We start from the raw sequence: 26,874 nt of genomic DNA on the forward strand, positions 1-26,874 counted from the left end.
AATCTCTGACATCCATGTGAAAGCTAGACAGACTGGGTATGTAATGCTATTGTTTTTGTGGAAAGCTGAGAGAAAAGACAAGCAGATCCCCTAGAAGATCTTGAGCTAGATAGCCTGGCATGTGCGGGGGGCAATAAGACACTCTTGTGACAAACAAGGTGTAAGGTGAAGACTGACTCCTGAAGTTGACCTTTGACCTCCACGTGTACACTGTGGGATGCACCATGGACCTGTGGCACACACATGAACAAATACATATACACGAAAGCTTTTTAAAAAGGAATCGATCGGGGTTGGGGATTTAGCTCAGTGGTAGAGCGCCCTAGCAAGCACAAGGCCCTGGGTTGGTCCCCAGCTCCACAAAAAAAAAAAAAAAAAAAAAAAAAAAAAAAAAAGAATCAATCTTCTTTTGTTTAACACTTTTAAGAATCTGGTCTCTTTCAAGAAAATTCATAGCCTTCCTCTTTCTTTCCTCCCATGTCTCTCGCTTCTCCTAAAAGGATAATCTGATAGCAGTTGATGCTCACAGGGTGTCGTGGAGGGAGGCAGGGAAATGAGAGTGCAGTTCTGCACCATGCACATAGGTCCTCACCAAGCTGAAGACCGGCTTCCTCCTATCGTCTGTTTCTACAGAGTACCCACCGCTGAGATGGATGGATGACCAAGGAGAAGGTACCAAAAGGGTATAAAAATACTAAAATGGCTTTCCAACTTGGGCCCGGCAGAATGGCTCCCGCAAAGAAGGGTGGCGAGAAGAAGAAGGGCCGTTCTGCCATCAACGAGGTGGTGACCCGAGAATACACCATCAACATTCACAAGCGCATCCATGGAGTGGGCTTCAAGAAGCGTGCTCCTCGGGCACTCAAAGAAATTCGGAAATTTGCCATGAAGGAGATGGGAACTCCAGATGTGCGCATAGACACCAGGCTCAATAAAGCCGTCTGGGCCAAAGGAATAAGGAATGTTCCGTACCGCATCCGAGTACGTTTGTCCAGAAAGCGTAATGAGGATGAGGATTCACCAAACAAGCTCTACACATTGGTAACTTACGTGCCTGTTACCACATTCAAAAATCTACAGACGGTCAATGTGGATGAGAACTAACTGCTGAATGTCAAATAAAGTTACAGAACTGCCAAAAAAAAAAAAAATACTAAAATGTTTTTTTTTTTATTTCTTATATTTCTTTTTCATAAAGTTGCCAGCCCTTTCATCCACATCGGCTTTTTTATACCCCATACTGTTTCTTAAAAGGTCAAGTTTATCTCAGTTTTGGAATGCCAGTAGTAATACATTTAAAAGGTCGTAACTTTTGAGTGTCGCACTTTGAAACAGTAACAGTACCTGGGCTTCAGAGTTCAGTTTGGCTGTGACTTAAGAGTAAGAGCCCGCATGATCACAACTGATCACCATTTATTGAGTATGAATACTCTTCGGAAAATAAACGTATCTAGCAAGTTCTGGGAAGCAGACAGGGTCACGGATGGCGCTCTGGGACAGGCGGAAGGATGGAAGCGGCGTCTACCTTTGAAAAGCCTTAAATCTGGAAGTAAACTGTAATCAACACGCACATTTACCGTTAAAATCACTGACTCAGGTTTGTCACCACGAAATTCCTGCCGTTAAGGCTTGTAGAATATTTAAAGATACCAAGAATCTGCGCATTGCAGCCCGGCTCATTCCTGGGTAAACCAGCAGGCAGAAAGAACATCCTTAGCAGGCACAAGCGGAGCCCGCGTCCACGTCCGCGATTCGCCGAATTTTGGGCCTCGCCTCCCGCCGTCCGCTGTCACGTGCGGGCCGCGGCGGCCGCGTAGTTAGGTGGGGGAGACTGAGCTGTGTGCCAGCCGAAGCAGGAAGGGAGGTGGCTGCAGAGCCATTCTTAAAGGGGCCCAAGAGATCACACGGCAACGGACGGCTGACGACCGGAAGGAAAATGGTAAGCGGCGGCGGAGGGAGGCACCGCGGGACTGTGCAGGTTCGCCGTCTGTCCCGACTTCCAGCGGCGGCCCGGAAGACCCCCGCGCTGCGGGCAGACGGTTGGAACGTGGCCTCCGCGTGGACCCGGGTCTGGTCCTTGTGATCCCCGCGGCGGAACGGGCTGGGCCTGAAGGGCGGTGTTGGTGGCGAGTGCCCGGGTTCTGGTTGCATTCTGGCCTCGCCCTGGCGTCCTTCTACCCGCACCCCCTAGTTTCCGGCTGAATAGCTCCCAATACCCACATTCTTCCAGTCCAGGCCGTTGGAACCCATGTGACCCAAGGGTCTATGGTTTCGCTTTTAAGCAGCTGTCAGGTTTAGTCTTGCTGCGTCTAGGGCCGGTGGTTTCTGTTCTCCTTGACGATGGACCCTAAGCATAAAGATAAAGTGGAGAATTAAGTCAGTTGCTATCAAGGACCTTCTGGATCCTTCCTAAAGTGTTTTTTAAGTACGATCAAGTACCATGAAAACAGGAAGACACGGTTGTTGTCTAGAACTCCTCTCTTGGGGACCACTTCCGTCTAGCAGCTCTTACCGTGGTCATTGAACCCAGTGAACTCGTGGCTTCTCATCCTTATGACCGACCTTTCAGCTACATTCCAGTGTGTTGACACTCGTGTTTGAGGCATCTCTTTCCTTATGCCTCCGCCCTTGGCTTCTGGGGTTCAGAACTCCTGGCTTTCCTCCTGTTTCTGCTGATGCATCTGTTCCCCTTGGATTCCTTTCTTCCTTCCTTTGACTGTGCCCACGAGAGCCCTAGGTTCCGTTCTGAGACTTCATTTTCTGTTGATTTTTCTCTTTGCTGAACTCCTGCCTTCAGTACCCACCTTCCTTGAGTTGACTTGTGAGTTCCTATCTCTGACCTTAACTGAGATCCAACCAGTAGTTACATTCCACTTTTTGGTTAATAGACTTAGGAAACATTTCATCACACAGACGCCACAGAAGCTCCTCGTTTTGTCAGAAAGGAACTCAGTTTACTCCGCACATCTGGTCTTCATTCAGCCAGAATTCTATAACTTGATTAAAGGTGCGTTTGTGTCCATTACCCAAGCCAGAAGTCTAGAAGCTATCTTTGTAAGCCTTTATTTTCTTCATATCGAATCTAGCCTAATTCCCATGTAGTGGTACAGAGAGAGAGAGAGGGAGGAAGGGAGGGGAGAGAGAGAGAGAATGAGAGGAGAGAGAGAGAGAGAGAGAGAGAGAGAGAGAGAGAGAGAGAGAGAGATTTCAGGATATCTGGGTTGCTTCCTGGGTCCACTACCTGCATGACTTAAGATTTTGGATAAGATGCTTCTAGCCTGTCTTAAGTCTTAAATTTCTTGTCAAATGTGGACGGTGTTGGTGTAGGTATGATGGTTTGGAGCATGAAGTGGGAGTCAGCCCCATGCTACATACATGGTAACTTACTGATGTTACCCACTTCTTTAACCTCTCAGCCGCTTGTCATCTCTGAAATATTCTTGCTGGTACTGGTGACTAGGGCCGCTGTGCTCTTCCTGGCTCTACCTTGCTTACTGCGTATCACAACAAATAAGATCTTATCAAATTCAAATGAGGCCATGTTTGCTTTCCCTTAAAGCTTACATTTGCCCTTAGGGTAGAAATCCTAGGCCCTTCCCTAGCCTTGTGCTTGCTCTTGTTGTGAGCATGTGTCACTGTCGTTTCCTGACTTTGGCTGCTATGTTCTGCCTGGTTCTCTCTAATCACTTTAGATAGCTTTTTCTGTCACCACGTTCTTCACTTCTAAGTCCTTAGAGCATCATGTGGCTGTCTTTCCTAGCCTTTATCACAGGTATCATCTTACAGTTTTTCGTTTGGTCATTTATGTAGGTCTCTTCTGTACTCGATTATAGTGTGAACTAGCACTTGGCACAGTGCTGGGGCTCATTAATGTTCATTTATTGAATCCACCAATGAGTGACTGTTTAAGCTCAACTATCTTAAATAACACTTGCCACCTAGAATTGTTTTTATAGCTTTGTACTCTTAAAAGCTTTCAAGTGTAAACACACGTGAGTTGTCTAAGCCTGAGTCCCTCAAGCCCCCACTCCCCAACCCCCACCCCCCTACCCCAGCCGCCTTCTTAGAAGAGACAATTGAGCCTCCTGCCTCAGCCTCTAAATTCTGGAATTACAGACTTGTGCCACCACTCCTGGTTTGTGAGTCCTTGTAGGAAGGTACTTTTGCCTTTGTGGTAGCACCAGGAAGGAAGAAGACACAAACTGAATCACACAAATGAAATCCAGGCATGTTCTCATCTTTTCCACCATGCTAGGGGTCACATGAGGCCAGTGTCTTCCAAACAGCGCTCCACACTGAGCATGTTTGCATGGGTGTCTGGCCCCAGGATGTCAGGCTTACTGTTGTAGCTCTGATCGTCAGAGCTGAAAGGTCAGACTCGGCTATCAAATAGGTTTTGTCGTAAATAAAAATCTAAAGTCTTTATTAGTTTCCTTAATTCTGTCTTTGGTCAAAGAAGATTAATCTGAATTTCAGGCAGTTTCCTATGATTTAGCATCTCTCTAAAGCAAAGTTTCCTATTGGCCAGTAGTACTCTTGGCTGGGCGTGTGCCTTGATTGTATAATAACACATTCTATACTTGTCACTTCTTACTGATTACCAGAATTCAGAGTCTTCAGGATGTGAAAATGCTAGCCAGTGTGCTGTCTAACCCCACAGAGAACCGAGCACCCAGGCCTCCATTACATCCTCTTTTTTTCTTAAATTAAAATTGGATGCTTTACTACTTTGAGGTTCTGATGAGAAGAGTTCACATTTTCTTGAAGGAGAAGGGGAAACTTGAATATGAAAAGTCCAAAGTGAATTTTTTTGCAACTTGACTGAAACCAACTATAAAAAATGTAAAACAGTGAGGGGATCTGAACACGAATGGGTGTCAGAGATTAGAGTTCTGGCCGGCTGTTTGAAGTAGAGTGATTTCGTTAGTTTTTTGTGACACATGCTGTCTTACACTGTGTAGTATTCTAGGTGAGTGACTTCTGTAGCCTTTGGGTAAGACAGCCCATTGGGGTGTGGTTGGTGTACTGCGGGGAATGGAATGCAGATGGGCGTGAGCGATTGGAACTGAGTGACTGACACGTAGGATTCCCTGCTCTGTTCCACACTCTGGTATGTCTTGGATTTTTTTTTTTTTTAATTTTTTTTTTCTTTTTTTTTTTTTTTTTTTTTTTGGAGACAGTATCACTCAGACCCTGCTGGCCTCAAACTCAGAGATCTTTCTGCCTCTTCTCCTCGAAAGCCGTGATTACATGTGTGCACCTCCATGCCTGCACACACGTGTAGTTTTCCGCACTCAGCATATCATAGCATGGCATGGCGGCATAGCATGATATCGCTTCAGGCTACTGGGGAGGCTAAAGCAAAGATCACAAGTTTGAGCCAGCTTGGGTAACAACAAAAACCCTCTGTCAAAAGCCCGACAGTCGAGGGCTGGGCGGTGGATAAGTGTATAAGGATAGGTGGATAAGTATATAAAGATATTACTGCACAAACACAAGGGTTGCTTGCCTTTTGTATATTTTGATTTTTTTTTTTAATCTTTTGAGACAGGGTCTCTTATATAACCCTGGCTGTTCTGGAACTCACTCTGTAGACCAGGCTGGCCTCAAACTTACCCAGCTCCTCCTGTCCCTGCCTCCTGAGTGCTGGGATTAAAGGCATGCACCACCATGCCTGACTTTTTATATATTCCTAATAGTCATTTTTATGTCTTTTGTAGTCAACTGAGATATAACCTGTTGCTCATGTTTACTGTTGTGGTCATTTTTATTTTCTCCATAATTGGGAAAGTCCAAAACAGTAAAATGACTTTCCCGTTCCTGCCACATAGTGTGAAATACTGAGCTTGCTCACCTGACACCAAGTTGGCCCTTGACTTCCACATTCCCCCCTCCTCTCCACTTCTAATGAAATGCCTTTAGGATGTGCCTGGCTTTCGGAGTAATTATCAACCAGAGAGAAAGTTAAAGTGAAGCTTGTATTAGAGAAGAGCAGAGCTGCGCTAAGCTCTGCGGAGCCAAGGTTGGGAGACTTGAAAGTGGTTTAACATGCATGGATATTGAACGGATGGCATTTTAAGTGTATGTATCCCCTCTCTTTTGTAGAGTGAGTCTTTGGTGGTTTGTGATGTTGCTGAAGATTTAGTGGAAAAGCTGAGAAAGTTTCGTTTTCGAAAAGAAACCCACAATGCTGCTATTATAAGTAAGCCGAAGTTGCCTCAAAACTATATGGTGTTAGTCTATTTTCTCTTAAAGCTCCTTTGAATGTGCCAAGCCTTAGAGAGTCATGGTGCCTCCACCTGCTGCATTTGCCACCATTTTCTCTGCAAGAGACCGCTCAGGCTGTTGCCATAGGTAACCCTGTGCCAGCTGCCTCCTCAGCTCTGCACTCGAGGAGTGAGGTGCCCATTTGTAGTGACCTGTGTGTTTCCCAGGGGCTAACAGTGGTCCAGACCAAACATTTGCCCACACCTAAGTGGTAAAGTTCACTTACCTTATTCCACTTGTACACCAGACTGAGTTCTGTGGAGTGCTTTACTGGCTTTCGTAGGTAATACTTTGTGGGCAATGATTTAGAAGAAGGCTGAGGCAGTGAGGACATAAAGACTATAGGCTATTAACAGATGCATCAGGCAGGTGAGGATTGTACCAGGTGTTGACACCTTAGGAAGTTTGTCTGTAACAACTAAATGCTATCATGTGACCATTTGGTTCTTAAGAGGGAAAATGTGGAATGATGGCCTTTACCACCAAAGATGAGGCCATTGTGGCCATAGGATTTAAAGTGACTGTAGTGCAGGCCCAAACATAGCTGAATCGCTAGGTAGAAAAGAGTAAAGGCATAGGTGACCTTTATTTTCATGTCAATTTGGCTTTGGGTTATGTCACTTATATTTGAATATCTTTGAATAGAGGTGGAATTGGTAATTCACATTCTCAGAATAATGACTATATGCCATGAAATCGTAATGTGGAGAAGCTGGGGGTCTTAGGATTCTCTCTCCTGACCCCAGGTGAGCATTTCTTTCGCAGTTCTAAGCATGCTGCACATAGGCCATTCCAGAGTTATCCTTTCAAGCCCTTTATTTAGAAAGTTGCATTGGGGTTAGGAAGTTCTCCATACTCATAGTCCATGTGAGGAGCTGATCAGAATCTAAATAGTAAATAAGGAAGTTACATGCTGGGAATTATATCCAGATGTGCTTTGTGCTGTTTCTCGATGCTTTAGTTTGACTAGGGCTGCTCTGGGTTGGGTCATCGGGGTCACATAGAATCACACTTTACTTACACTGTGTTTTCATTGTAGTGAAGATTGACAAGGATAAACGCTTGGTGGTGCTGGATGAGGAGCTCGAGGTTTGTTCAATGAGCTAAATACAATTTTTATAGTTAAGCAATTATTGTTATCCAAACAATGATGTATTAGTTACAAGTCCTAAAACAAGTTCTGGACCTTCCTAAATGCCTACTAATTATGCATGAAAAGCACGAGCTAATTACTGGTTCCACATTGTCTTACTGATTTAACTGCCTTCTTTAAAGCATTAGTGAGATGCAGTGTGGCAAGTAGGGCTTAGAGCTCTAGTAAAGTTGAGTGAGCTCCTACTCACAAGCACCGCATGGAGTGGAGTAAGACTGACACTGGCCACTGGAGCGCGGGCCTGGTGCAGAATTCCTAATGCTCTCTGAGGCTTTGCGTAGGCCACTCACTCAGCACTTCTTGACACTTGGAACCTAAGTATAGAAGGAACTGTCCTTCATACCCTTGTTTTGTTGAAAATAGAAGTAATTTTGTAATGTGGTAACAAACTCACAGCTCTTAGCAAAATGGATGTGTAGTGGACCTTGGGGAAGGACGTGCTTCAACAGTTTTTTCTCTGTGGTGCCAGGGTGTCTCTCCAGATGAACTTAAAGATGAACTACCTGAACGGCAACCTCGATATCCTTTACTAAGTGGTTTGAAGATTTCGTTAGTCATCAGGATTTTACTTATGAACCCATTTGTTAAACTTTCAAAAGTTATATTTTATATGGCATGAAAACAACTCAGGGACGGTTTGGTAGAAGGGAGGGAACGGTGAAGGGGTGTGGAAGGACAGATCTGAGCAAAGTACTGAGTGTATGTATGAAACCCATTTCTTCAGTATGCTAAGAAGCTAATATAAGAATAAAAACAGACCTTAAAAGTAGTCCTTCCTCATCTTGACCACAACCAAATTAAAATGTGTGCACATGTATTAGGCCAAAAATATGGAAGTTGATGTCCTGACTGGATATTTAAAAAACAATTCTCTTTGTTTTAATAATGTGCATTCAGTAAGAACTGAGGAAGAAAAAAGTCCGTATTATATCTGTAGCAGAGAGGCCGCATGATTTTATAATTTGTTTCGGGGCCTGTTTTGTGGGATGCTAGGAGAAGCGTGGTCTTAGTGAGTAGGACGCTCCCGCAGTCCAGCTCCATCTTAGAGGCAGCTTTCGTTTCTTTAACTTGAGAAAAACCTTCATTGTGTATAGTTATAAATATCAGCACGACGATGGCCGGGTCTCCTACCCTCTGTGCTTTATCTTCTCCAGTCCTGTGGGTGAGTAAGTGCCTTCCTTACTATTGCTACTTGGCTTGGATCCAATGGAATCATCTTTTGCCAGACAGATTTTTGCTGTTTATAAAGGTGAAATGGTTGAATGACCTAAACTGAGGTCAGTTTACGTGTGTGCACCACACCTGCACACCCCTAGAGAGCAAACACAGCGAGGCATTGTCTTTTGAGATGTACTGACCTAGGCTGCTTAATTCCTAGAAGTGTAATTCTTCAGTTAAATCTTCAGTTTTAATGATTCTGACCTCTTGTCTTTTTGAATCAGAAGTATATATTTTAATCTTGTTTAAGTATGTGATCTTTGTGTGACCATGGTAATATACTTGTGTTTATCTTTTTAAAAATAATTACCAGTGATATGCTTGTAATTTTGAAGATGGCCCTTGTACTTTTGAAATTAAAATTAACACTGAAAAAAGTTTTTCAGTGTGTGTCAAGACTCTGAAAATCAGAATCCACAGAGAGCCACTTTGGATGACCTGGTAGATGCTCATGTGAGATAAAAGTCATCCTTGTCCCTGTGCCGGTGTGTGTCTTCCAGGGTGCAAACCTGAGCAGCAGATGATGTACGCTGGGAGTAAGAACAAGCTGGTCCAGACCGCCGAGCTAACCAAGGTACTGTCTAGGTCGGACATGCTTATTGACGATTTCCTTCCCAGTACAGCGGGAGAGCCAAGTAGCCCGATGCACAAGTGTTTTCCTGTAGCTGAAGCCTGTAGACTGAGACGGTGCATTAGTAAAGCTTCGAATGTTAGAAGGAAAGAACAGTAGTGACCTTTGAACCAATGTGTTTTTTAGACAGTTTGATTAGAAAGAAAAAAACTTAGCAAAATTTGAGCAGCTTCAGACAAGCCACTGTGACTATGCACAGTGGCGAGTGCCTGTAAACCCAGCACTGGAGAAGCTGAGGCAGGAGAATTATGAGTTCAAGGCCACTCTGAGCCACATAATGAGATTATCTCCAAAGTAAAAATAAAAAGGTCATGGTAACTGCTAAGCCTGTCACTCTTTCATACTCGCACTCCAGCGTACTGGACCTTACAGTACAGTTCACACTGTACTTTGATGATGTCTGTAATCTCATATTTCTGAAAATAAGAAAACAGATTCAGGGTGCTGGTGATGGCTCCCTGAGTCGGACTCACCGCCAAGCCTCACGGTCTGACCTGTGACCCCTAAGATGCCCACGGTGGGAGCAGAAGACTGACTCCTGCAAGTTGGCGTCTGGTCCCACATACACACTGGGGCTCGTGTGCGTGCATGTGCTCGCAGCTGATCCCACGCGTACACACACTTGAGTGTGCAAACACACAAACAGATACAAGGGTGATTAGAAAGTAAAATAAAGAAAAGCAGGTTGAGGGGCTGGTGTGTTCAAAGCCGTGTGTTAGGTAGAGCCAGGGTTCAGAGGTGCACTGGGCTCAGGGTCCCACTCTTGGCTGTACTGCCTCTTCTCCCAGTCCTTGTGCCCTCGGGCCGAGAGTCAGACGCCTGCGGGAGGACTGCGACTGGACTGCAGTGTGGCTTTATCACACAGTCGGCACTGCTGTCACCATCGGACACTCACACTGTGAAGATCGGCCTTATGTTTCTCCAGGTCCTAGCTAGGTTGATTTTAGATTTGTGTACTTGGCTGTGTTTTTTAATGGGCAGGGTTTACAGAATTGCTCTTTTAGCATTTATGTGCTGGTTTAAAATTCCTGGCTTTAAAAGAGCCTAGGTTTTATGGCCTCTAGATTGCTACATCTTGGTAACTTAAGGATTTAGCACCTAAAAGACATGCACCTAAAAGTCATGGCCAATATGAAGGATACAGAGTGGGTTTTTTATCATTGTTTTCTGAGACAGGGCTTTTCCATGTATGCCTGGTTATCCTGGAATGCTCTGTAGACTAGTCTGACTTTGAACTCAGAAGTTCTCTGTAGGTCCAAATGTCTGTCACCGCTGGGATGCCACTCAGGGAAGGCAGGACACAATCCAAGAGAGGGGATCCAGCCTGTGGTTCTCAATCTTCTGTGCACCCAGAAGCCGCTGGGACCTCGAGGAGCTGAGAAGGGCGGTTCAAGGCTCACACTTCCCATGGGTCCCCGGCAGGAAGGGGATGGCTGAGCCTAGGACTCGGGTGGCATCTGCTTTGGTTCTGAATGCCGAAAATACTGAGGGCTGACAGAGAAAAGGCCTTCTCCGGGAGCCTTAGGGAAGGCTCTCTACAACTAAGGCCTCCCCTGAGAGATCCTTGATGAAGGAGACGTCCTTCCTTGTCCAAACTGCTTCATTATCATGGCAGATGGGAATGCACACATCTTACTCGGGGTGAACCAGGGATGAAATACTCTTCCCAGGAAGGGAAGCTCATTGGCTAAACACTGGGGCCTGTCTAGATACATTAGCACGGAGAACTCTAGGTTGTATGGTCCTCTCAGTGTCATGGTTACATGTTCCAGGACAGGTAGAGCCTGGCTGGGAGTTGGTTCCAGTGCCTGCTGTTCTCAATTATGAGATTAACCAGGGTTCTGAACCTTCTTCAACCTTACCATTACTTCTGTCTGGTAGTATGGTCAACTTGTCCCACTGTCCTTTCCCTCAACCCTCAAATCCACCAGCCACAATGTGGTGTTTAATACTCAGTGCACTGTGGTGATTTTCTTTTGAGTGATGCAATGACTTTAGTTTGTTTTTCTTTCTTTCCTTAAGGTATTTGAAATAAGAAACACCGAAGACCTAACTGAAGAATGGTTACGTGAGAAACTTGGATTTTTCCACTAATGTGAACTTCTGCGTTTCTAAAGTATTTATGTATTAACCTGACCATACTGGAACCAGACATAAATAGTTATTTATGCCTAAAAATGCACTGTTACTTACAGTTTGTTTCCTGCAGTAAAGAAAAATTCTTCATTTGTGCAGTTTGAACAAAGGGGAAATCATCTTCATAGTAATGAAACTTTGTGAAGTGTTTCCTTGTATCTGTCATTGTTAGGTGGACTACTTTTCTCCAGGGATGGTTCGCACCCTTGTGACTAATTTCTATAATTTATGATTCAGAATTTGTTACTGTTGCAGACACTATAGGAAAGTGGGTATAGACTGTGATAGACAACAGTTCCTCCTTGGCCACTCCTGGTACTGGCAGTTTGTAAGTGCCAAGAGCATTTCATCACCTGTTGCATCATTGAGGTTCACTGGGGCTGAAGTGTAAGTGACCGCTCTGAGCCGTGAGTGGCGATGTAGTGGAGCCTCTGCTGCTCTCGTCACATTCCTCCTCTCTTGCATTCCTGTATCCTTTCAATCAAGTGTAGAGTCGCCATCAATCACTCCTCCTTAAGGACTGGGGGCTTAGTTTATGGTAGAGTTAGGATTATTAAAGGTTTTCTTCTGATGGAACATAGTCCTAGTCTTAGAGACTCGTGGGCTGTATAATCAAGGGCTTTCGTCTTGGTTATGTCACCAGTAGGCAGCTAGAGCGGAGCTTGGTAACAGAAAGCACCTCCTAACGTCTCGTGAGCACTGTTCTGGATATGTTAACCTGTGCCTTTGATTTGTCAGCTTTAACATTCGCTTCAGACTCCTACACTGCCAGTATTCTAGATTTGGTGAGATTAATACTTTTTTAAAGGGTTCAAATAAAACAATTTTCTAATATGTGTAATTGAAGTTTGTAATAAAACCAACTTGTTATTTTTAAAATTCCAACTATCTGCCCAAAGTTGTGACAGTAGGTGACAGTTATAATTTGAGGTCTATTTGCTATTCTGTGCCACATGTAAGCATTATTTAAAACACTGGCCATAATTAATAACACATCAATTGATGTCATTCCTTTTATCCTAAATGTCAGAAGAAATTCTAATATGGACTAAGGCAGTCACGGTTTGATGATACCATCATCAGGAAGCAAGATTTCTAATCTACTTGGAATTATTATGTTACACTTAAGAAAACATGTAAGAAACGCTGAGTAGTGATTTGACTTAAAGAGAAAAGTAGAGAGACTGTAGAGGCTGACCAAATTCTTATATTAAGAAGGTAGTGATTGTGATCTGAGCAGTGGTGGCGCAGGCCTTTGATCCTGCTCTTGGGAGGCAGAGACAGGCAGGCAGATCGTTGAGTTCGAGGCCGGCCTGGTCTGCAGAAACAAGTTCCAGGACAGCCAGGGCTCCCCTTAGAAAAGCTAGCAAAGGCATCTTTATGTTGGCACCATGTGTTCTCTGCATAGTGTTTGCCTCAGTAGGGCTTTGTGCCAGTTTTACTAGAGGGAAGAGAGTTGGGACTTTGACAGTGGAGTAGAGCGTGGTGTACTCCCAGCGTGTGTTCACTAGCCTGTATGTCAGGAGGCAATTGCAAGTGCCAGAGGACGTGTTCATATTTGCTCATGAGTAGGAAAATCCCTTTATTCAGAGTCCAGGGAGCAAGAAAACTTGATCCAGGAAGTTTGGGTCCATTACACAGATTGGGTATGAGCTAGAGAGAGCTGGATTCTAACCCTAGGGAAGGCAAATGAGGTCCAAGTAGAGAGTGACGGCAGTGTTTGTGCATGGTGCAAATAAGGGTTGGTTTCACCTGGTTATGAAAGTGCGCTTCAAAGTAGTGCTACACGTGTGCATTTTAATCCAGTCCTTTATTTTGGCTTGCTTAGTTAAATCAGTTTTTGACATTTCCAAGTCTCTCATCAGGACGATGGCACTGGCCTGCCACACACAGGACTCTCAGTGTCTAGCTCTGCAGCCACACGGGTGGTGAGCGGCTTTCTTTCTCAAGCTTTTCTGACTCTGGTAAGGTAGCACATTGAGTTGGGGCATCTATAGAACATGGTTATTCTGTCTGTCCTGAGACAAGTTTTTAAGTCCTGTGCCCTAAAGTATTCGTGAAATATGTAAGTTTCCCTTTAGCTAAAAGTTACATTCTTTTAAAGTATTTTTCTTACTCTCTTTCTGCTGTTCCATAAAGTATGTCCAGATTTCATAATTCCAGGTCTTTCCACTCCATGTCTTTCAGGAGCAACCATTCCCACTCAGCCTTAATCTTAACCTTTCCTTCTTGGAAGCCACTCTTCCCGGGAACCTCTTTCATTTTTAAGCAAGTGTTGCTTTGGGAATTTCTGATCTTACTAAGCTGTGCATAGCATCTAACGTCAGAACCAACTATGTATCACAATGTATATGACATATGATTTTGGTGACAACATAAAGTGACATATGAAGAGAGGTATTCTCAGGTTACCGTGCTGAAATTCCAAAAGGTCTGAGTTCTGAACAGTGATTTGTTCTGATATTGACACAATTATGTTAGGAAAAACGCGGGTTGGCTGTTTTTTTTAATTGACTTCTAAACTATGAGTTGTCTGAGGAGTTTACTGGATACTTAGTGCAAGTTAAACACTTTCTTCTACGAGAGAAACATTCTCTTGTAGGAGAGGTGTTGCAAGATTGTTCGTGACTATGAAATAATTTGTAGCAAAAATGTGTGTTAGCATTTTCCCTCCCTTGTCTCCTATTTTCAGGAGCCAAACTTAGCCATAAACTGTACCCTGGTCTGACACTTTCACTAAAGGTTTCCAGTTAGAGGAGTTTATTGCCAAATTAAACTTGGCTCTTTTCCCACTTAGATAGAAACTAAGGAAGCCGCACATAAGAAATGTGTGGACACTTGTAAGACTCAAGTGACTACATTAATCTGTATGTAAAGTAGTGAATAGACACTTTCATAAGAATCGAAATGCCAATATTTGGGAAATAGAGAGTAACTTACATCCTATCAGTTCTATTGAGTGTTACTATGGTAGCACTCTGTATTTGTTCTGGAGACTGATATACTGGAATCCCTAAAGTTTGAGCCTTTACAACTTATGTGAAGAAATGTTGCACACATTTCTGGATGAATCTTATTTTGTATTTCTAGAATGTAAATCATCTCCTAGGCCTCTCTTGCTGATGGTTCCAAGCTGAATGTTCCTGGGTAGGCCATTTGACACTTCGGATCAGTGACGTACTCCTGTGAGGTTAAACACTTACAGTACTCCTGATGGAAACAGTTTCTTGCTTTTTGGAATATTATCACTTGAATACCACTTGAGATTACTAACATGCCAGGACAAGTCCACTGATTTTGATGGTCCAATGTAATCTCATTCAGGAGGCTGGGAACATTGGTGGTTTAGTCTTGTGAATTTTAACAGATCTCTGTCATTGTTTAAGAAAACCAACAACCGGCACTACTTCTTAGGCTGTGGTTTCAGTCTCTGCTAGTTCATACCGCATGTTTATTTTGGAGTCTTTTGGTAAGCATGGTGCTTGTACTGGTTTAAATAAAATGCTAACATGAAAGGACTTGTGGCGTTTTATTTTTTTAGCCAGCATTCACTGCCCCTTTGGCTGCTGAGGCGTGCCCGTCGGCCTCTGTGAGCCTTGTGGGCCATGTGGCTGTTTAGCAGTTTACTTTATTTGGGAAAACTAAATAACACCAACAAAAATGAGAAACAGGAATCCTGGGCCAACCTGATGAAAGGAGAACACAAGGACACCGAACTCTCTAAACTCAGTCCAATGTGGAAATGATGGGTGTGTACAAAGCAGCGAATAGCAGTCGACACAGAAGGACGGATCCCACATGACAGATCTAGCCTTGAAGGGGAGAAGTAGAAGTCGGAGGTCTGTGCCTCTAACAATCCTGACAGAGGTTACATTATCAGAAATCTCGTTCTTAATCATGCCTTGAAAACCATCCTGGGTTTTTTTTTTTTTTAGGGGGGTGCTACAAAAGTATACACCATGGTGTCTATTACAATGGATAAGTACAAGTCTCTGATATGCTAGGGCTTATCCTGTACTATTTGTGATTAAATCTGCTAATAATCAATTTTATTTTGGCTATGAAAGGAGTAACTAATGTCTTCCTGTCTTTAAGAATCTCAAAAGGAAAACTGGCCAGAGCCAGGAAACATGTTTTTTTTATTTCTCAAATATGGTCATTTAGCTACTCAGCTGTTTTTTAAAAATTTTTTTTTACCTTCTTGTAAAAAAATAGACTTTAGAAAAATATTTGTTGGTTTCCAGCAACAACAACAACAAAAATATCTATAAGCCCTCAGGTTCCAGCCTGGGCCCACAGGGGTTCCTTCGCACAAGGGTGTCCCTGAGTGAACGCTGCATCCGGTGCAGAGAGTTTTTGGCTAATCAGGAGCTAGTTAGGTGGAAAATCTTATTACTGAGCTTCATGGAGTCTGTTAACCTGTGCTACACACCTGTCTTAGCGTGTCCTATGTTGGCAGGCCAGAATCCCCGAGGCTAAGGAGTTTATAAAGTATAAAGGTTTATTATTTTGTACTTTTGGCAGCTGGGGAATCCAAAATCAAAGCTGACCTCCAAGTAAGGGCCCACTTGCTGCTTCTTAACATGGTAGAAAGTAGAAAGGGCCAAAACTGGCTGGAGGCTATGGCTCAGTGGGAGAGTGCTAGGCCAGCACGCACAAGGCCCTAAGTTCAACTCTCAGCACTGCCTGCCCCTCCACAAAAAGACCAGATAAAGAAAGGAAGGGTCCAAGCTCCTCTCGGAGTTCTTTCTATGCTGACCACAAGTTCATTCATAAGCGTTTCCCCTGAAGTTTCCCCCTACCCCCACTGGTGCTTGCTGCTTTGGTGTCTATGCTTTCAAAAGAGGAATTTTAGGGACCTTATAAAATGACAGCCGCAACCAGGTACATGTGCTGCTCTTGCTCCTGCTGTCTTCCTACCTCTGCCCTCTTCTACCTCCAGGACCCAAAGGCTGTCACCTCCTGTGGTATTGCCTAAGGGGCAGCAGATAACATCTAGGCCAGTCGTTCTGTTAGCTGAGACAGCTGTGTGAATGTGAGAATGCCATTAGGGAGAGAAGACCCATATGCAACCCCCAGGGCAGAAGGAATGGCACCAGCTTGGTCAGGATGGAGTAAAGCAGCAGGCAGAATGTTTGAACCATGGTAGGTAAGGAATCATATTAAAGAGCCACACGTTAGGTTGCGTCCACTCCAAGAGCCTCCTTTGAGCCAGGGCCTGTCTTCAGTTTCCCCTCCTCTGCGGCCTGGTTGGTCAGCTTTTCCTGGACCCCTCTGCATGACTATTAACGGAAAACCTCAGTTCCTGAACTCAGCATGGCCAGATGTTTGCTTGCACACAGACATGACGGACCAGCTCTAGGTCATATCTGCCACCTCGGCCCGTAATCACACTCCTCCCAGCCCAGCCTACACATCCGCTCTGTGCCTCAGCTTTCCCTGCCTGCCCATCTAGTGCCCTTCAAAAGACATCTCAAAGGCCCTTAAAGCACAAGGTCTGCTGGGCCTTGTGCTAAGTATAGTGTTCTTATAAACGTTCCCTCGTTCTCTGTACCCAGAGCTGCTCAGTGACCATAATATTTCGAATTATGTTTGCTTTTTCAGATAATAAGGACTCCAGTCTATTCTAACTCTAATACTTAATTTTTTTTTCTTCGAAACTCCCTCTCTTGCCCTCCCCACCACTCCACCTCACCTTCAGGTATACATCAGGTTGAGAAGCCAGTAGTCGGGGTCAGACATGGCCGGTCCCTCGTTAGCTGCCTCACTCCTTTACTACTAGTCGTCCCTGGTCCCTCTGCAATTAGAGGGGACCCATGCAGCAATGAGACCAAAAGGAAAACCTTACTAACCGGATACAGCCAGCATCTGAGGTGGCCTTCTGAGCGCCAGTGTCATGCCAGCTCTGTCCCCCCTGAGGTGCCTTTGTTAGTTGGCTTGCAGCAGCCCTTCCCTGGTTTTACTGCAGGTTCTGTGACTCCGGCTATGGCCTCTCATTAGTGGTTCTGCAGCTAGCTGCCCCTGCCAGCGTTTGGTGGCCATGCCAGGTACCTTGCTGTTCCAGCCTTGGGTCCCAACCGGTCCTGCTTACATCGTCCTGGGTTACCTCTCAGTTCTGTCCCCGACATATCTCTCTTACTTTGTCCCATTCCCCGAACCCAGCACGATGTCCTTTTCCAGCTAGATACTCCTGCACAGGCTCTTCTGAGCTGGGCCTCTACGGGCCTTGCCCTGCCTGTCCATCCCAGGGCCGCCATACATCACCATCCCATCCTGAGCTGTGCATCACCACCCCATCACGTCTTCATTCTCTGAATGCCACTTCCTTCCCCCAATGAACTCTCTCTTAAGGTTTGTAATTGGGCTGCTTGAGGGCTCTCAGGTGGAATAGTATGAGAACTTTCTGTTATTTTTAAAACAACGGACTCAGACCCACTTTGATACATTTTAAATTTTTTTTATTAACACTCCTGTATATTCTAACTCTCACCTGGAGTACTCCGTCAGCCACAGATTTCTGGCTCTAGCCCTCCAGTTTCTGATTGAGCAGGTCTAGAAGGCGACAGGATAGTTTTCATTGCTTACAAATGCCCAGGCAGAGGGGCCACACCAGGGTAGTCTTGAAAGGTTTAACTTAGTCAACAAACGGTGTGCGTGCTTGTGGCTTTGTGCTTATCCAAATCTCTCTTCACAGTTTTGGTGTAAACTAAATTCAGGCTTGATTTTCACAGTAATATGCAATCATGATCTATAGAACTATGAATATGTATACACATACAGATACTTCTCATTAAACCTGTTTTCTTCAGAGAAGACATTTTCAAACAAAATCTTGTTGACTTAATTTCAGTGATTGATCTTTGTCTAGTTTCTAGAGAGAAGCATCTAAGTTGTGTGTGCTCTGCCTGTAATATTTAAATAGATAAGATGGGAAGTGTTGGTAATTTCGCGATGTTATCCATGCTCTACAGTCAACCAAACTGGAGCTGTACCTATCAGGGTTCTCCGGACAAAGAGATTCAGCAAGAAGCACACATACACATGTGTGTACACTTCCACTCAGTACACATGCATGTACACACAGCATTACCTATTAGGACTGACAGGTGATCAGTGCCAGGAACCCTCCTTGGGTACCAGAATCTGTGGCTGTCCAGTTCCCCTAGGAAAGATGATCACAGCATTTATATGTGACCTGTGCACGCCCTTCTGTATACATCCACCTGTAGGTCGCTTGTGGTGCCTAACACAGTGTAAATCCTACATGAGTAATTGTTATGCTGCGTTATTTAGGGGATAATAAATAGCAAGAAAAAGACTATAAATGCTCGATATAGATGAAACTTTTTCTGTGTATTTATTTTTTTAAATCCATAGTTGGTTGAATCTATAGCTGTGGAATGCATGGAGAGCCAGGTATCTATCCTATTTCATTTACTATGAAGACTTGGCCTGAAGGAGTATAAGACACGGGGTCTTCCCATAGCTGGAGACTCAGGAAAGTTGGAAGTTGGAGTCTAACATCAGTTCAGTGGCCTAAGAAAAGAGAAGCCAGTGGTGGAAATACCGTCCCAGGAGCAGAGAAAATAGATGTCCCAGCTGCAGGGGCAGACAGGAAACAACACATTTCCACTTATTTCTCTTAAGCTCTGTTCAGGCCTTCTGTGGACCGATTGCTGGTACCTGACCACAGGGGAAAGTTCATCAGATCCAAGTGTGAGTCTCACTCTCTCAGACACATAATGTCTAAAGGAAATGGCTTCTGCAGCCGAGTTGACATGGAATTGGTGTCTCCGGACTGTAAGATTATTAAGGCCGAGGCTGGAGTGGTAGCTTAGCAGGTAAGGGCTCTGCTTTTTCCAGGACACTCAAATTCCGTTCCCAACACTGAGCTTGGGCAGCTCAAAACCTCCTGTATGTCTAGTGCCAGGGAGGCTGGGGCCTCAGGTCCTCATATAAAATAACAATCATAAGTCATAAAAGAAAGAAAAATATCGAGGTTAAAGTTTTGGACCATTCTACCCCACTCCTTTGATGTGGACACACACACACACACACACACACACACACACACACACACACACACATACTCCAGTCTTTTGACCTCACACATCTATGCTTGTGCTCTACCACTGAGCTGCGTCTCCAGCCATTTCATTTTCCCATCTCTTCATATGGACACCTCCTCTCTATGAGATCCCAGGAGTTTGCCCATGTTTGTGGTCTGGTCAGGATTGGTGCCCTTGCTCCCGTGTGAGCTCTGTAAATCTATAATGGCCTCCAAAGAGGGATGGAGTGGAGAGGGATGGGATAAATGTGTTTCTCCACATTTAGTGAGATGTTTGTAGACAATTTTGTTGCCCTTCTGAAATAGCATCGCCATGCCCAATGATAAGACTTTAAAGATATCTGTATTGAAGTATGATACGATAGGCTGGAGAGATGGCTCAGGGGTTAGGAGCACTTGATGCTCTTGCAGAGGACTTGGGTTCAGTGCCCTACACCCACACTGTGGTTCAGAACCATACCGAACTCCAATTCCAGGGGATGCGACACCTTCTTCTGACCTCCGTGGGCACCAGGTGCACATTTGGTGCACTCACATGCTTGCAGGCAGAAAACATACACATAAAATTAGATAAATCTTTTAAAAAATATTACACACAGTCATAGAACTTACAGGTTCTGTACGAAAAGCAATTCAAGGATGTTAGTGAAGTTGCAGAAATGCAGTCACGGCCAGAATCCATTTTAGACCATTTCATCACCCCAAAGAAACTATGCCACCATCAGCCACTTCCTGTTTCCCTGGAGTCTTGGCATGCAGAACAAACATCTAATCTCTTTCTTTATAAATTCTCCTATTCTTGGTGATTTATATGAATAATATCATTTACATCAACTTCCCAGCCTTCCTGACTAGCTTCTTCCCCAGTTTTCAAGACGGATCTCGATGTGTGTCAGTACCTCATTTCCTTGCATTCCTCCGTGACATTGTATGGCTTATTCCTTCATGGCTGCTGTGCTGTTTCCACTCCTTGGCTGTTGTGGGCAGTGCTGCCATGAAGATCCACACTCCAGTTTTGTGAGTTCCCTAAGGAGCTGTCAGACCCAGTATTTTACATTAGCACTTGTGGTGTATGAGCGCTGCAGTCTCTCTACCTCCTGTCAACACTTACCCGCCTTTTTAATACGGCAGTGGTACTGGGCTATGCGCAGCATCTGATCACAGCCTGGATGCTCATTTTCCTGGTGGCTGATGATGCTGGGCATCCGTTCATGTGTGCTGGAACGCTCGTTTACCTCGTGCCTAGAGCCTCCCCGACCCATGGTTAACTTGTATCGCATGAACTTTAGTACTACGAGGATTCCGTACATGTACCAGACAAAAGTCCCTCATTGGACATCTGCTTTGCAAATTATTTTCTCCTGTTACTAAAAAGACATTTCTTTAGACGTGTTTGATGTGAAGCCCAAAAGTTGCTAATTTTGGTAAGGTTGAGTTTACATTTCTTCTTAGTATGCATTGGGTACCATAGCTAAGACTGTTCTGTGTACTCTCAAGGTAAAAACAAAACAAAACAAGACAAAATCCCTATGCCTTTTTAAAAAAGTTGTAATGGGGATTTCAAAGTTCAGTTTCCAGCACCTAGGTCAGATACAACTGCTTTTAACTCCAGCTTTAGGGGGTCTGATGCCCTCTCTTCTAGCCTCTGTCCGTACCAGCATACATCACACTCACACGCACACGAATGAATGAATGAATGAATGAATGAATGAATGAATGGAAATATGTTTAAAAAAGGAGGTTCATGGTCTGAGCTGTTATGTGTAGGTCTGTGATCCACCTGGTATATTGGACATAAAGAAGGAGCCCAGGGACTGTCACTCACCTGCAGACGTCTAGCCCCAGGTTCATTTGAAGGAGACTTCTTTCTACACAGACTCAGTACGTGCCCCTGTTAAAGTTTGATTGGCCATTGAGGTGTGAATTCGCCTCAGGTTCTTCGTCTGTATAACACTTCGTGCTTACATCCTATGTCTACGTCGTATCACATTATTTTGACTTTTCTGGCTCCGTATTAATTCAGCACTGCGGACCTGAGTTCTCAGGTGTGCGGATCCCCACCGCGGCACTTGTCTGAGGTCAGAGGACGACGTGGGGAGTTGCTTCTCTTTGTCTCCCATGGGTTCCATGGAAGGTTGTCCAGCTTGAAAGGCAGGAGCTCCTACCTCCCGAGCTTAGGAGTTGGTCTTTCTGGGTTGAACAGCAGCTGTTCCCATTTCCGAAATGGGCAGAATGCTTTCCGGTTAGGCCTAAAGTGGGGATTACAGGAGGTGGGGACTCCACAACAGACAGGTTTTTAGTGAGATAGGGGTGGCTGTTCCTACCAAAGCCGGAGGAAACATTCCTCTGGAAAGCTCTTGATTCCTGTGGGGAAGGGTCTCCCGGCTCTCCTGTTAGGAGAGATCCTGGCTTGACCGGAGGGGAAGCTGAGCCTAATCGGAAGGATTTACTTCTTTGGCACAAAGAGGACAGTCAATCCGGACAAGTGAAGTGCACCTCTCCACACTGGAGGGGCAGGGGTACCTGGTCCCTGTCCCCCATGGTCAAATCCATGCACGTCCACCCTGTGTTCCGTGTAACTCACGGCCTCTGTGCAAAATATCTGCTGAAAAAAATAGAGATATTAAAAAAGAAAATCAAAACGAGTCAGGTAAATTCAAGCCCGGCTGTACCCAGGAGCTGCTGTCAGGTGGAGGCCCCGGAAGGCCAGTTTTTCAAATGCTCAACTGTCTTGGCTTAGCCACTTCATGTGGACATTGAGGAGAGGTTCTCCCCATAGCTGCTTAGAGCTCTATAGTGTCACTGGAGGCGCTGTGAGACTCGCTGGACTTGCAGCGCGGCTGGCCCTCGCCCTGAGGCTCCCCGGCCCGGGCAGGAGCAGGGGCTGGGGCTGGGGTAGGTGGTGGCAGCAGCTGCACGGTGCTGGGCAGTTCATCTAGGGGCAGGCTGTCCACGGACGACAGCCCGTGACGCCACGGGTTCCAGCTGATCTTCAGCGAGCCCTTGGAGAAGCTATCCAGGGAGCTGCCCGAAGTCCCCGCGGCCGCCGCGCCGACGGGCGGATTCACCACGTGCTGCGGGAGCGACGTGCGCAAGCACACCTCTAGCTGTCTCTTTTTAAATAATATTTTAATTTACTCCTTCGGAATCCTATACAATTGTGATGGTTTGTATATACTTGGGCCAAGGAGTGGCACTATTAGATGTGGCCTTGTTAGGGTAGTTGTGTCACTGTGGCTTTAAGACTCTCGTCCCAGCTTCCTGGAAGTCGGTCTTCTCCTAGCAGCCTTCAGATGAAGATGTAGAACGCTCAGCTCCTCCTGCACCATGCCTGCCTGGATGCTGCCATGCTCCTGCCTTGATGATACTGGACTGAACCTCTGGACCTGTAAGCCAGCCCCAATTAAATGTTGTCTTTTATAAGAGTTGCCTTGGTCATGGTGTCTGTTCCCAGCAGTAAAACCCTAAGACAACAATATGTCTTGATCCTATTCTTTTACCTGCCCCAACTCCTCTCAGCTCCTATCCAACCCACCTCCTACCCTACCAAACTTTACCATTTTTCTCTCAAAAGAACAAACAAAAAGAGTCCAGTTTGTGTTTGCTGAGCCTGGGGGCTGCCCAGGAGCTTGGTTGATAAACTCAGGGTCATTCCTTTGAAGAAGACTGGTTTGTCTTCTGCCAGCAGATGTCACTTGTAAATAGCCTCCAGGCCAGGGGTGGGACTTCGCTTGCCCAGCCCTCCTCTGTGCTGGGACTTTGTCTGGGGAACTATTTAGTAAGGGGTAGAGCAATGGTAGAGTCTGACTGGATGATGCTTCTGCCTCCCTGTGACAATAAACCCTGATAAATCACATGGATTGTATGTCCCTCGGGGGTTTAAACGTGAGACATACAAGGACATCAGCAAGGGAGGGCAAAGCACCAGGTACTCAGAGAACAGACAATACAACCGAGGCCAAGCCCAACTCCAGAGCGAGTTGAAACCATAGCTAACGATCCCACACCTCACAGGGCAGCGATTTCACCCCTTGCTCAATCCTCACAACAACCTTTGTTAGCATCCATTTCCTTTAGGTGACAAAACGTTGAGAGGCACCATGAGAACAGCTTCACGTTCCAGTGTTAGCCTCCGAGCCACCCACCAGCCAGGGTACCTCCCACTAGATCGGAAGACCCGATGTCAGGAACTGGTGGAAACTCGGCCTGTGACAAGGGCAGCAGTTTAGGGGTGGCTCCCTTTCTTCTACTCCCAGCTACTGGATATCAGCCAGTGTCTTACGTAGTTCCCCCTTGGTGGGCTGCATTTTTCTTAGGTGTTAGGAGTCTCTCTTAATCATTAGTTTCCATTTTTAAGGTTTACTTCGTTAAAATTCAGACTCTTCGTCAAATCTGTAGAAATCTTTCCCTCCCTCCTCTGCATGCTGCCAGCTGCCAGTAAAGTAGTTAAGTGCAGGAATTTAGTGCACACTTTACGGCCTTGAGTCTTGCGTTGTGTGTCTAGATGCCTGTTGGAATCAAGGGTTCTGGCTCTGTGGCCCTGAGTAGGTGGCCAGGGGCTGGAAATGAATCTGCTTAGAGAGAGCTGTGGCGTCGATGAGGATCACATGCTCCAAGTCATAGAATCTCCTCCCTCCTCCTTGCGGTTTGCTGTTTGGAGACAGGGTTTCTCCGTGTAGCCTTGGCTGTCCTGGAACTTACTCACTTTGTAGACCAGGTTGGCCTCAAACTCACAGAGATCTGCCTGCCTCTGCTGGGATTCAATGTGCCACTACCTCACAGCTGTCACAGAATCTCTTAGAGGCCTTTGAAGACGATTGTGCGAAGACTGAGGCCCTTCCATTGAGTCTACTTCCCACTGTTTCCTTTTGGTACACAATGGGACTGTGGCGCTTGGTCAGGACGCAACTCCTTACAACCCCAGTGAGCCTGACCGACTCCCTCACAGATCATACTGGTTGTGATGCTTGGTTTTTGTCATGTGAAACAAACCTAGGCATATTTAGCACGAGGGACCTCAATAGAGAAAATGATGTCTACCTGTACGCAAGTCTGTAGGTCTATTTTTTTAATCTGCGATTGATATGAATGGGTCCAGCCCGCAGCCCACAGAGGGCGGTGCCACCCCTGGCCAGTGGTCCTGAGTTATATAAGAAAGTAGGTTGAGCAAGCCCATGAAGAGCAAGCAAGGCAATTCTTCTGTGGTTTTTACTTCTGTTCTTGCCTCTAGGTCCCTGCACATGATTTCCCTCAATGGTATGTTAGATTGCAACCTGAGAGTTGAAAACTGAAATAAATCCTTTCTTCCCTAACCAAGCCTGCAGGAATAAGAGTCCTGAATGGTGAACTGTGAGTGGAAGGACCAAGGATGAGAAAACACAGAAGACAAAAACAAGAGCGGGGACCACGGGGACTTTTGTAAGCTGGTGGCTTCTGCCAAGCAGGTCCATTAGGATGTATAGCATCTTACATACCATTCCCAGAGGGGAAACGGGCCAGTGTCAGCAGTAAGCTAAATGAGACAGTGTTGACAAAGAGCACAGAATATCTCAGACCCAGCTGCCTCAGGACTAGTAACCACAGCCTTTCAGGGAGAAAGCCAGTTTCCTAGGAACTGCAACCTTAACTCCTTTGAAGTGCAATGTCTTGAGGTTCCTATTGCTGGGAAGGAACACCATGATCAAAAACCAAGTTGGGGAAGAAAGAGTTTATTTAGCTTACACTTCCATATCCCTGTTCATCATCGAAAGAAGTCAGGGCAAGAACCTGGAGTCGGAGCTGATGGAGAGGTCATGGAGGGTGTTGCTTCCTGGCTTGCTCTCCATGGCTTGCTCAGCCTGCTTTCCTTTAGAACCCAGGACCATCAGCTGCCTCGGGGTGGCCCCACCCACAATGAGCTGGGCTCTCCCACATCAATCACTAATTAAGAAAATACCCTACAAGTCTGCCTGTAGCCCAAACTCATTGAGGCATTTTCTCAAATGTAGCTCTCTCCTCTCCAGGGACTCTAGCTTATGTTAACATAAATCTAGCCAGCACACTCCGCTTCCAGCCCTAGACTGAACCTTGCCATGTCTGCTCCCGGACAAGGACACAGAACTAACGTTACTTTGTGCCTTCATCCAGGCCTCTGAAGTCTTGGGTCAGTCCAGATCCCAAACTCGTACCCAAGTTGCTTTTGGTCATGGTGTTTTATCACAACAATAGAAACCCTAACTAGGATACTGGTGAAAAACAAAACAAAAACAAAAAAACAAACAAACAAAAGAGCAGAATGTTCTCAGCTGTTTAGTCTCCTTCCCAGATCTAGTTCAATAAAGACACTGAGTGTATAACTTGAAAGTCAAACCTATAAAAAAAAATGTAAAGAGAATTAAGCATCCTTCTATGCTTAAAATGTGGCCAAATCAGTCTCAAAACGATTACTGATGCTTTCTCTCGAATGCCCCTCTCCTCATACCTGGAAAGAGGCCAGCCCTTTAGACTGCCTTGACTTGAGCTGGTTTTAGGTACACTTGAAAGAAACCTCTACCTTACGGCAACAGGCGTTTCAAAGACACTTGGGGTTTCACCGAAGCAATAGAAACCCTAAGACAAGGAATAAGGAGATGAACAATAAACAGAGTTCCGCACATATGAGAGTGTTGGCTGAGTCACGTTTGCACGTTTGTACGGTAGCTGCTTTCGTAATGGTTGTGTAACAGGCACCTCCAGAGCAAAAGCCAAGGCAGGTGACAGGGATATCTGATGTTGAGAAATCACAGCCTGCTGGATAGTTCAATGCTTTCTCTTTGAACGTAGCCTGGGCCTTGGCCTTATGTTTTAGAAGGGTGTAGAGTGGATTGAAATGTATTAGCTTCCATTCCTGTCATAAAACCGAAAGCAACCTGGGGAAGAAAGGGTTTACTTGGCTTGCGTGACCTGGTCACAGTCTAGCATTGAGGGAAGTTGGGATAAGAACTCAAGCAGAGACCTGGAGGCAGAAACTGAAGTCGAGACCACGAAGGAGCCCTGTTGACTGGCTGACTTCACCTCGTTTCTTCAGTTTGCTTTTTTTTTTTAATGCATCTTGGGACTGACCACCTATGCAAGGTTGGGTCTTCCACACCAGTCATCAATCAAGAAAGTGCCCTGCCTACAGGCCAATCTGATGTGCATATTTATTCTCAATATTCTCAGTTGAGGTTCCTCTTCTCAGGTAAACTCTAGCTCGTGTCAGGTTGAAAAAAAAAAAAAGGAAAAAAAACCTCAAGAGAATAGAACAACCTGTGGTGACATTTAAATGGCTCTGATGAGACACCATGACCAAGGGATGTTCAGAAGAGTTTATTGGAGCTCACAGTTTCAGAGGGTGAGTCCATGACCATCATGGCAGACCCAGCCATGGCGCCAGAGCAGTAG

General features: G+C 45.3%; 2 protein-coding genes across 3 annotated transcripts; both read left to right on the top strand.

The window, feature by feature from the left end:
• The first annotated feature begins 709 nt into the window (after positions 1-709).
• LOC116913431 (60S ribosomal protein L31) lies at positions 710-1,151 on the top strand. Its single transcript, XM_032917623.1, has one exon. It carries the CDS (start codon positions 727-729, stop codon positions 1,102-1,104), a length of 378 nt encoding a protein of 125 aa, XP_032773514.1. The 5' UTR covers positions 710-726; the 3' UTR covers positions 1,105-1,151.
• Positions 1,152-1,237: 86 nt separating this feature from the next.
• Gmfb (glia maturation factor beta) lies at positions 1,238-14,923 on the top strand. 2 transcript variants are annotated; one of them, XM_032917505.1, is made up of 7 exons: positions 1,238-1,939; positions 6,106-6,202; positions 7,307-7,356; positions 7,890-7,939; positions 8,497-8,582; positions 9,139-9,212; positions 11,292-14,923. In XM_032917505.1, the coding sequence occupies exons 1-7, from the start codon at positions 1,937-1,939 to the stop codon at positions 11,361-11,363; spliced, it is 432 nt and encodes a 143-aa protein (XP_032773396.1). In that variant the 5' UTR covers positions 1,238-1,936; the 3' UTR covers positions 11,364-14,923. The 2 variants fall into 2 exon arrangements, with proteins under 2 accessions (XP_032773396.1, XP_032773397.1); XM_032917506.1 differs by having other exon boundaries at positions 8,500-8,582.
• The last annotated feature ends 11,951 nt before the right edge of the window (positions 14,924-26,874 follow it).

The sequence above is a fragment of the Rattus rattus genome, chromosome 12, assembly GCF_011064425.1.
Source record: "Rattus rattus isolate New Zealand chromosome 12, Rrattus_CSIRO_v1, whole genome shotgun sequence".
In the NCBI taxonomy this organism is placed as follows: Eukaryota; Metazoa; Chordata; class Mammalia; order Rodentia; family Muridae; genus Rattus; species Rattus rattus.

Coding starts and splice junctions, on each gene's coding strand:
- LOC116913431 (XM_032917623.1), top strand. CDS start 727: ATGGCTCCCGCAAAGAAGGGTGGCGAGAAGAAGAAGGGCCGTTCTGCC.
- Gmfb (XM_032917505.1), top strand. Junction 7,940..8,496: donor CTACCTGAACGGCAACCTCG/ATATCCTTTACT, acceptor TAACTTGAGAAA/AACCTTCATTGTGTATAGTT. Junction 9,213..11,291: donor AGACCGCCGAGCTAACCAAG/GTACTGTCTAGG, acceptor TCTTTCCTTAAG/GTATTTGAAATAAGAAACAC.